This window comes from Lolium rigidum, chromosome 4, assembly GCF_022539505.1.
Source record: "Lolium rigidum isolate FL_2022 chromosome 4, APGP_CSIRO_Lrig_0.1, whole genome shotgun sequence".
Classification (NCBI taxonomy): domain Eukaryota; kingdom Viridiplantae; phylum Streptophyta; class Magnoliopsida; order Poales; family Poaceae; genus Lolium; species Lolium rigidum.
The window spans coordinates 92,594,235-92,604,193 of record NC_061511.1 but is presented as its reverse complement, the minus strand read 5'-3'; the positions used below and the strand labels follow the sequence as shown (position 1 = coordinate 92,604,193).

The following is a 9,959-nucleotide window of genomic DNA, read 5'->3' as shown; positions in this document are numbered from 1 at the left end:
TTGGAAACATTCCAAGATAATATTTTCACTCTTAAGGAGTATTCCTAAATTATTCTTATTCGCCACCTTCGACATTAAATCATTAAGCATCGGGAAGGGGGGAACCAAACCCTAAAAGTAGAAAGCATGCATATTTGAATCTTTAACCATTGCCCTTATCGGACAATGATGCCATCTTTGAGAAACAGAGGACCATGGTCAGTCCAAACAATCCAACTGCACTACCTTGCAGTCACCAGGCAAGTTCGTCGCTTGCTCATGTTACTTTGAGTATTTTTATCAAATTACTTGCAAAGTACTATACTTATCACTCTTGCATGAAAAGCAAAGATGCTAATTTCATAACTATGAATATGACTATGTGGTGGGCAATGGAACCATGGTATGAGTATGGTGGAGGTTCCATTGCAAGGGTTTATATACATCTAGGTTAACAACAAATGTCGTCCAGTGATTCTTGTGCCGTAATACCCGTGTTAACCATAAGATCTGGAGTGTGATGGAGTAGTCAGTTGTATTCCTTCCTTTCGTACATCAACGGATGCGCTTACCGTAGCAGTTGTGTCTTGCGAGAACAACCGGTGGGTGGGGATCCCATTCTAATTCCCCACGGTAATGCGGTCTATGAGGGGTTGCAACGACCGGCGAAGGTATCAAGGTCGTGAAACCTGATAGTAGTCGAGGTCGGATGGTATCCAATGGATACGCTGACCGGCGAGGACCCAAGGTCGGAATTGCAACAAAGGGTGGGTGTGCGAGGTCGCGGGGGAATGCAATGATTGACAAGGACCTTATACCGGGGCTCACACCACGGAAGTGTGAACGGGAAAGCTGCCCGGTTGGCACCAATGTTAAGATCTCTTATGGGTAAAGCAACACACCTCTGCAGAGTGTAATGAATCGTGACCTGTCTCCCTGTTCCGGGATTTGGAACTGCGAACGATGCCGGAAAGGAACTCCATGAACTTCTAGACACCCGGTGAAGGCTAACGGACATAGTTCTTCTGAATAAAAGCAACCATTTGAAGAGATGATTATGAAAACCTGCATTGGTGTTAGACTTTATGGTCTAATACCGTAGCTAGTGCATTAAACACCTCTTTCCTATAATGAACTTGTTGAGTACGCTCGTACTCATACCTCTTATAATCCCATGCTTAGATTGTCAGAATCACCTGGAGTAGGCCAATGAAGGACAAGATTGAGCAGATGGGATCTGCTATGAAGAACCAGACCTCTCTGGAGGTGTAGATGGGGTTGACTATCTGATAGTGTACACAACTGGGGAGGTTCCAGAAGGAGAACAAGCTTAAGCAACTACAGTAGTAGTAGTAGTCGAGCAGTACGAACTCTATAGTATTTAACTGCTCGAGTTGAATAATGTTAAACCTTTTAAGACCTATATTGTATAAGTTGAGTAGGGTTCACCATGAACCTAGGAGTAAACCTCTATGGATCCATGAGGAGCTCCAATATGATGTAATTATATGGCTCGTAATATTAAGTGACTGAAATAAATACCAGCTATGCTTCTGTTGTACTACTCTGAGGGATGTAATATTTGCAGGTTGGTACTTCGCACATGTTACGTCAACGACTGACATACTACAACATGCAGTGGTATGCAGGGTCACCACAATCCATCACTAAGGAATACATGTATGGACTCAAAGCCGACCCTTGATGTAGTCCTATCGCGATTGGAAAGGTATGGATAAAGGATCCTACATTCCAACTACCCATTTGCAACATATTTGCTTCGGCTAGCTTCCTTGCCCTCTTCGCATCCATTGAGATAGGGAGATGAAAAGACCCTTGCTCACTTATGACTACATGGTGCCTTGACCCTTGCTCATTTAATACCGCACCCATGTTTCGATATGGAGCGTCGTTAAGAGGGTTACGCCCCAATGAAATTTTACTGGGTTTTACGTTGGTTTGCCAAGCCTATTACAACCCCCTCCTTTACTAGGGCTTGGGACCTACTATTCATTTTTCTGTGCCAACTAAAAAGAAACCAACGTGGCACCTCTAAGAGAAGACTAACATCACCATGAAGGGAAAAAAAGTGATACTATGATAGTACTACATGACACCATGCATAATATATCATACACTAGCATCCTATGAATGATTTATATGATATCAGTCACTATGATCAGCCTGAGCTAAAATAACCCATTTTCTCTAAGCTAACACTATACATTATATATGCTCCGAGTCCGTTTGACTTGAAAGCCATCAAGGTTCAAGCATCATAGCCCATTTTGTTTTTTAAATTGCCATATTCTAAGTTTGTTATTTTTACGAGCAAACATGTACACATAAAATACTATATGTGCAAGATTGCATTTTCTTCATTTTTTTTCAAAATTGGGTCAAATGGCTAGCATGACTGTTCATAGCAAGGGGTTGAATAGTTAAAACCAACCATTGATTCTTCTATATAGTTACTATTTGTGTACTAAAACGTTTTTGTGAATAATTATGAGAAAATGACATTACACACTTGGAGGTCAATTTTGAATTACTTTCTACAAATCAACGCAAAGTCATTTAATTGGGCAAAAGTATCCTGGGAGGTTAATAATTCATTATAAGATAGGACTCGTCAATCAAATATGGTCTAGTTTGTGCGAAAATTGGAGTGATCCCATTTTGCACAATTTTCTGTACTACCTCACCCCCCCCCCCCCCATTTTTGGTACTTAGAAAATGAATAATATTTTTTTTACAAAAATTTGTAAACACTATTTCGCAAAATAATTGCCATGCAAAGATGCACCATTGCGACAAATTTTGGCACATTATTATAAATTGTGAAATGTAAATGGAAAAATGAAATAAAATTGTGTTTTAATCTTTGCAGATAGAAACACAAGGAAAAGTGGGAAAGGAAAAAATAAATTTAGGGATGTTGAATCACATACGAAGATGGGGGGTTAGAAAAGAGAGTGGCAGGGTAGGAAAATGGAAGCTTGATAGAAGATACGAGACCGGTAAGCTTGCAACCGATAGTGTGTGGATGGTAATCAGGAGAAACAATTAAAAGGAGGTGATAGGAGAGATCGAATGCATGTAGTATCGGAAAGGTATCAACAATATGGACTAAAGCGGACACATGGATGTGACGTAATTGGAGGAATACGGGAAAAAACGGCCATCCAACCTGCATAAAAGGGAATTACAGTAAATATGGTTGGTCAGTTGTTCGGTCTCAAACTATATGGACGGTTACTATGTGCATTGTAGATAGGCATTTCTCAAAAAGGCCGTTGTCGCAGCGACACTATTCTAACCCTTCTAGTCGCAAGAGCCGAGCATTAGAGCGTCACGTGCTTGCACTACCACAACCCCTGCCCCCAACAAACCGCAAGGCCGCTGGCACATCGAGACTGTGCTAACCATTCAATTCGCAAGAGCCAAGGCAAGACAGGCGCAGGAGCGGCGCACACTCGCACTGCCACAACCCATCCCGCCCCCGGCCGACCATATCCCGACTTGAAGATCGGCGTGTGGCATTAGTGACCAATCCTTTCTCACCCCCTCGTTCTCTCGCATTCGGCAGGAAGCTAGACACCGATGGCCGGCTGCGAGTCGGCAATGTGAGTCTTCTAATTATTTCCACCTTCTGATTTGGGAATCCATAACCTACTGATTGATTCATTGTTAACTTCTAGTATTGATCAAAATTTAGGCAAAAATTTGCATTACTTTACTGGTTCATTTGCTTCGATTGAGACTTGGTAGTGGATAGCGACCCTCATGATTTACGTGTGTGTTGAATTTCACACACCTAACCAGTAAGTTTTTAAGTTTGTTTTTGTAATATAATAAAATATTTCCGCTACTAAAACCAAATTTTAGTTTTGTTGATGTTATCGTAAACTTTCATGCCTGCCCTGCCATGTTAGATTTTTTCAACACTCTATATTCGCCATTTGAAAATCTTGGCTCCGCCATGTACCACGATTGAAGTTTTTACTTATTTGGAAACAAAGAAAACGAAGAAAGAGAAGGTTAACTTCGCTTAGCTAAGAGATGATTTATTAAAAAATACAGAGAAGCTTATTTTCTCCATTGTATCGCATGTATTTCCTTAGTAGCATAATTATTCATTAAAACTTTGTTAATACCCATTAATTACTAATGATGACAATACTAAGAGATAAGGACATGCATTTATTACTTCTCTAGATGATGATGATGTGATGAGCTAAAAAAAATGGTGTCTTCTCTAGCATGATACGTGCTCTGAAATCTATTTCTGTTCAAGATGCAAAACCCCATTCTTGCCTAGCTGCCTTGGCTCTAAAGTCTAGGTCGTCATTAATACATGTGCGCCAAAATAAGCGCGTAATAGAAAATCCCAGCTGAAGGATTAGCAACGCAAAATTGGAAACTATTAATGGTTAACAGGCTATATATATCGACACCACCCTCCAGCAAATGGGACAAGCAAACCCACATCACTTGGCTGTGCATTTTCACCTTCCCTGCCGTCCTATGCCAGTAAACCGCATCGTCTAACATTCGTGTCAAGTCTCTCTTAGCTCAGCTGTAAGAAACTGCAAGGTTTAACCCTTGTAAGCTAACGAGGGGCTAGGAGCTAGGTTAGGCCATTTCCTTGGAGAATGATGAGCGGCTCATCGAGCGGTGGCGGCGGTGGCGGTGGACGGCCGTGCGGGGCGTGCAAGTTCCTGCGGCGCAGGTGCATGGCCGGCTGCATCTTCGCCCCCTACTTCGACGCGGAGCACGGGGCGGCGCACTTCTCGGCGGTGCACAGGGTGTTCGGCGCCAGCAACTTGTCCAAGCTCCTCCTGCAGATCCCTGCGAACAAGCGCATGGACGCCGTGGTCACCGTCTGCTATGAGGCACAGGCCCGCCTCCGTGACCCCGTCTACGGCTGCGTCAACCACATCTCCGCCCTCCAGCAACAGGTGCGTCTGTAAAGTACATCACCTGGCTAGCTAGCTAGCTAGCTATAGCTAGGGTCTCTATCTATCTCTCTCTCGATCGTCATTGGAATGGAAGGGAGACGACGATCGATGGATCTTGAGTTGTTGGTGTGCACTTGGATGTGTTTCGTTTCCATTTTGGGTTTTGGGGTTTTGTTTTGTTTGGAATGGGGCTCCTTTTGGGAGGAGGCTAGAAAGTCAAGCAAGCCAATGGAGTTGATGAGGAAGGATCTTTCCGTTACCCGTGATGTACATCGTCTCACCATTAATTGGAACATCTACCATAGTATCTTTCCTCTCCCTTTTAGGTCTTCATACGTAATCTGTAAATTTATGATATCACCGTAAATCTCTGGTAGCTATGTTGGTTTTTGAGATGAAACCAAGAACGAAATTAGGCCCTAGCTAGTATCAGTCTCTTGTAATCCAAAATCGAGAGTGGTTCAGATAGAATCCACCAATTTCCTACACAAAAAATACTAGATAGATAGCAACGCATTTTACTAGGCAACAAGAGATTAGATTTCATTGAGGTATCTGCTGCTTCATTCGACCATGCTAGTCGTGTTTGCATGCCAAGAAACATATAATGTGAGCTTTGCATCCATTTCAGTGATCTGATCTAACTCGTCAACTTCCATGGTGCATGTCATGATGGATTGAATGATCTCCTCCAGGTGGCGAACCTCCAGGCCGGGGTCGCCTACCTGCAAGCCTACCTCGCCACGCTGGACGTGCCACCGCCACCGCCTCCGCCACCGTCTTTCCCGCACGTGCCAATGGCCACCGCGTTCTCCGTCTCCGGCCTGCCGTCGTCGTCGAACGTCCCGGCCAGCGGCAACGACCTGTCATCGCTCTTCGCACAGCCCACGCAGTCCCAGTGGGACTTGCAACACCAACACCAACACCAACACCAGCACCAACACCAACAGCCGCTACTCCAACAACCATATGACCAAATGGGAGAGGGCTCCGGCTCCGGTGACAGCCGCACCGACGGTGGCGACCTGCAAGCCCTGGCCAGGGAGCTCTTGGAACGGTCCCAACGGAGATCGGCGGGAGCGAGGCCCCAAAGGCCATCGCGCACACAGTGAAGAGACTGTCTGCCTCGCAGGTGAACTGAGTCAACTGACTGATCAGGGATATGCAACCATTCATGTATTGTCGAGAGAGGATTAGTTACATGATAATAAATTTGTAGTTTGAGAAAATGTCAACCGAATTCATGGCTGTAAGGTGAGATATATGAGATGGATAAGGCGACGAAGAAGATGTGGGAGGAGATAGTGCTGGAATATTAAGCAATTTCCAATTTACTGATTGATATAGGAGTACAATTTCTACATTACATTGCAGTTTTGGCATTTGCACTTTGTAAACTGAATTACTCGTTTTCTGCTCTCGCCACTGATCAGTCCGTTGATGCATGCATACCACCTGCAATATTATCGTATTAGATTAAAACAATAAACTCTACCACACCTTAATTGCAACACTTAACAACTCAACATGGCACAAATATTAATACCTCTTCACAAAAGCTAATCTTGGCTTAGCGAATGGAAATGAATTACTGTTCGTCCCTCCTCCCTAACCCTCACCTGCCACCAGGACACTGAACAACCAGCTTAAACACGTATATATCTATCATCTTGAGCCTTGATGTTGCTGAACCAACCAAGCTGAAGATGTCTGCTACTGCTGGTGACAAGACAGTTTTGATGAAAATAGTTCTCGTCGCTTGCCTTCTGCTGTCGACCCTCGGGTTTCTTTCTCTCGCACCACCTTTACCTGCAGCTACCTCAAGAAATGCGCGCAAGTCTCGATACATTGTTATAAGTGGTAATCTTCTTAAACTCTCTCATCGTGATTTTCACAGCTTATGCATGTTTTAGGACGCTTATGGCGATTGGAAGATAGTGCCATGTATTTGTTAATCCTAGTCTTCAAAAAGTTGCAGAGTATATTGTTACAAGTCATACTGAAACTACTAATTTCCTTGTCTGCACTGAAATTTATTTCCCTTAAAGTTTTCATTTGCAAGTGTTACTAATTTCCTTTTGGCGGATTTCCTGAAACTTAGATGTGCAGAGATGACAGTTGTGGACTGATAATATTTACAGGTTGCAACAACTACTGCAGTGTGGCCTGCTGCTACTGCAACATTCACAGGTTTCCACCTGTGTGTGAAAAGTGCTGCAAATAGTTTGAAGCCCCAAAACAGTATCAGAATGTTTCTTCATGCCCCCCTCTTGGGAACACAGCATGAGCTATTTCCTGTGTGCTGTCTCAGCGTTATTTTGTAATATATAGTACATCAGAGTGTCTGAGTTTCAACTACATGGAAACTCCAGGAAACCTTTATTTTGCAGTTTATCTGTATGTTATTTTTCAGATAACACATTATATTTGTCACTTTGAAGCAACATTTCTGAATCGGACAATATCTGATGTACCTTGCTGGTTCTTGTTAAATAATAACGTTTCAAGGTCGGTATAAGCCAGAGTACCAGCAGGAGCAGCTCAAAAGGCATGAAAGATAATATGACGCAAGTGAAATAGTAATCACTAGCTTAATTCACCCTCAAATTAACTGAAGAATAGTATCATCCACAGATAACACATGCAGTAACTGAAAGTACCAGCGAGCAAGTACGACAGGAACTGAACGGTCTATGCAACTGCGAAACTACAAGTAACACTTGAAAATGAAAAGTTTTGCCAAAAGATGTACTAAGGTCCAATCTACATTTCTCTTTCTGAGTTGTTGGTGAAGCGCCAAAGTAAGCCTCCAATAATATTATTTATGGAGTGAGAAGCCATTGGGACTATGATGCTTGATGAAGCTATGGTTGCTAAACCATAGGCAAGGCCAACAAATGTTGCCCTGGAAACACAAAAAAGGAAAATCAGATGTAAGAAACAGAAGCAATAGTTTGGGTGGTAACTCCCACATAAGAAAAGGGTGGTAACTGGCATGTTTCAAGAACTGTGAATTGTAAACATGCAGGAAAATACTGCAGGCGGGAGCGGCTACCAGATTGCGAATGAGTATCTCCTGCCATTACCCAAGTGAAGAACACCAAAAAAGGCACCGGCTACTAGGACACTTAACCAGTTCAGTCCGAAAATTGGCATCAATGCCCCTCGAAACAGGAGCTCCTGATATATCGAAAGTTTTTAAACATGAAGATTTATTCTGGAGAAAAGAAACAATTCTGCAAAAACATTTTAAATAAATATATATGCTTACCTCACTTATTCCAGGAGACAAGCAACCACGATGTAATCGAGAGGCTCCAGGGAAGTTAGGATCTAGTAGGAAAGAATAAAATCATCTAAAGTTAGAGTTGTAGCAAAGGGACTTGCACTGGCTAATAATACTAAGTAAGTTTGCCAGGGTCGAGTTAAGTTGACAGTGACATCAGAAAAATAGCAGATTGCAAATAATAATTTTTGGCTGTTTACAAAAAGCTCAGGTTGTGAAAGCAATTAAGAGATCAGCTCTGGGGTAATTATAACAATTGTGCAACTTGACATGAGTACACGATGAGAGGATGTAAAATTCTCAATTTGCGCCTAGTTCATAAAACAGAGCATTGGTTGATGTCTGGGGGAATGTATATCAAGAAATTTTTGCTTCCTGTATAGCTGAGATTGGCTGATGCAATACACTCCAAAAACATTTTCTTTGAGATAACACACCAAATGATAAGCATATTGAGAACTCTGTATGTTACACCTTTCAGCAGAATGGTTGTGAACTTCTCATTGCACGCGACTTCATTTTTCGATAATGGGCGACTTCATGAGAGAGGAAAGACTAAAATATTTGCATCTTAAGGTGTTCAGTTGATGAGGTATACAGTTCTCAGTTTATAATTTTTTCTTCACTTTTGTTTGCTTGTTTTGGTTTTGGTTTAGGGTTCTCCTGTAAGGCTAGCACCATTTTGGCGAGTTCTCATAATACAGGATGACGTGCATTTATGTACATGCTCGAAGAAAAAAATGCATGTTAACAAAGCACTTATAGAGCAAAAGAGACTTTATTCAAAGGTTGTACATACCTGTGTATTTGCAGCTTCACTGGAATCTCTGAAATCTGGCCATGTCTGTAGTAAAATGTATCTGGTAGAGGATATCAGTATTACGAGTCCAGCAACCAATTCGAGATGCCAACTTTCAGAATTAACTGCATAACAGCACTAGATTAGTATGCTTGGGGGCGTTTAGCTGAATCGACACCATTACATGACTTCTCATTCATTTTGTGAGAGAACAAGGAGCAAACTACTGACATGATACAACCGTAGAGTCAGCAAATGGCCATCCATTTGAAGATGCAATGTGTGATACCTGAAAATAAACAGTATGACATGTCGGGTTACTACTAGGAATGCCCTGCCATCCTACAGAGTACAACATTACACGTGCTTTAGAAAGTCTGGTGCTCCCAATAGCTGGTCTTTTGTTGAAATAATACTAGCTTTGCAACCACTGCAAAACCAATGTTTACCTCACGAAGAACAAGACCAGACGCAAGCAGCAAGCCAGATGTGAGAGTGCAGGACTGAAGAACAGCACTCCTTGGGGCACCTGCAGGTTTCTCATCACTAGTAACAACTCAGTGACCTCAAGGATGCTAGTGGGATTTTCGCTGTTGCTTGAAGAAGTGTCTTCACCATTCAGTGTAGGACCTTTGGACATATTGCAGGAGCGTCTCCGTTTCCTCTCATTGTTCTTTGCTGCATATATTCTGGCCACCTTCAGTAAATAGCACGAGGTCTGGGTGTCACAGATACTGCGTGAGGAATTAACTGAACTTTTTTTTCACGTTCCGGTGTAAGTAATACTTACATTACAGTAGAGCAGAATGTACATGTTTGCAGGGAACAGCTGAAATCTGGCATTTCCAACCTGATCAAACATGATCTGCCAATGTAAGGATATCAAAATGACGATCAAAGACATATTTATATGACACAAAAAGGAAGATAAATG

General features: G+C 42.4%; 1 protein-coding gene and 1 pseudogene across 1 annotated transcript; one reads left to right on the top strand and one right to left on the bottom strand.

Annotated features, from left to right (window-relative positions):
* Positions 1 to 4,634: 4,634 nt before the first annotated feature.
* Positions 4,635 to 6,052, top strand: LOC124706001 (LOB domain-containing protein 30-like). The gene is made up of 2 exons (XM_047237678.1): positions 4,635 to 4,940; positions 5,636 to 6,052. The coding sequence occupies exons 1-2, from the start codon at positions 4,635 to 4,637 to the stop codon at positions 6,050 to 6,052; spliced, it is 723 nt and encodes a 240-aa protein (XP_047093634.1).
* Positions 6,053 to 7,503: 1,451 nt separating this feature from the next.
* LOC124708322 lies at positions 7,504 to 9,680 on the bottom strand (annotated as a pseudogene).
* Positions 9,681 to 9,959: the final 279 nt, after the last annotated feature.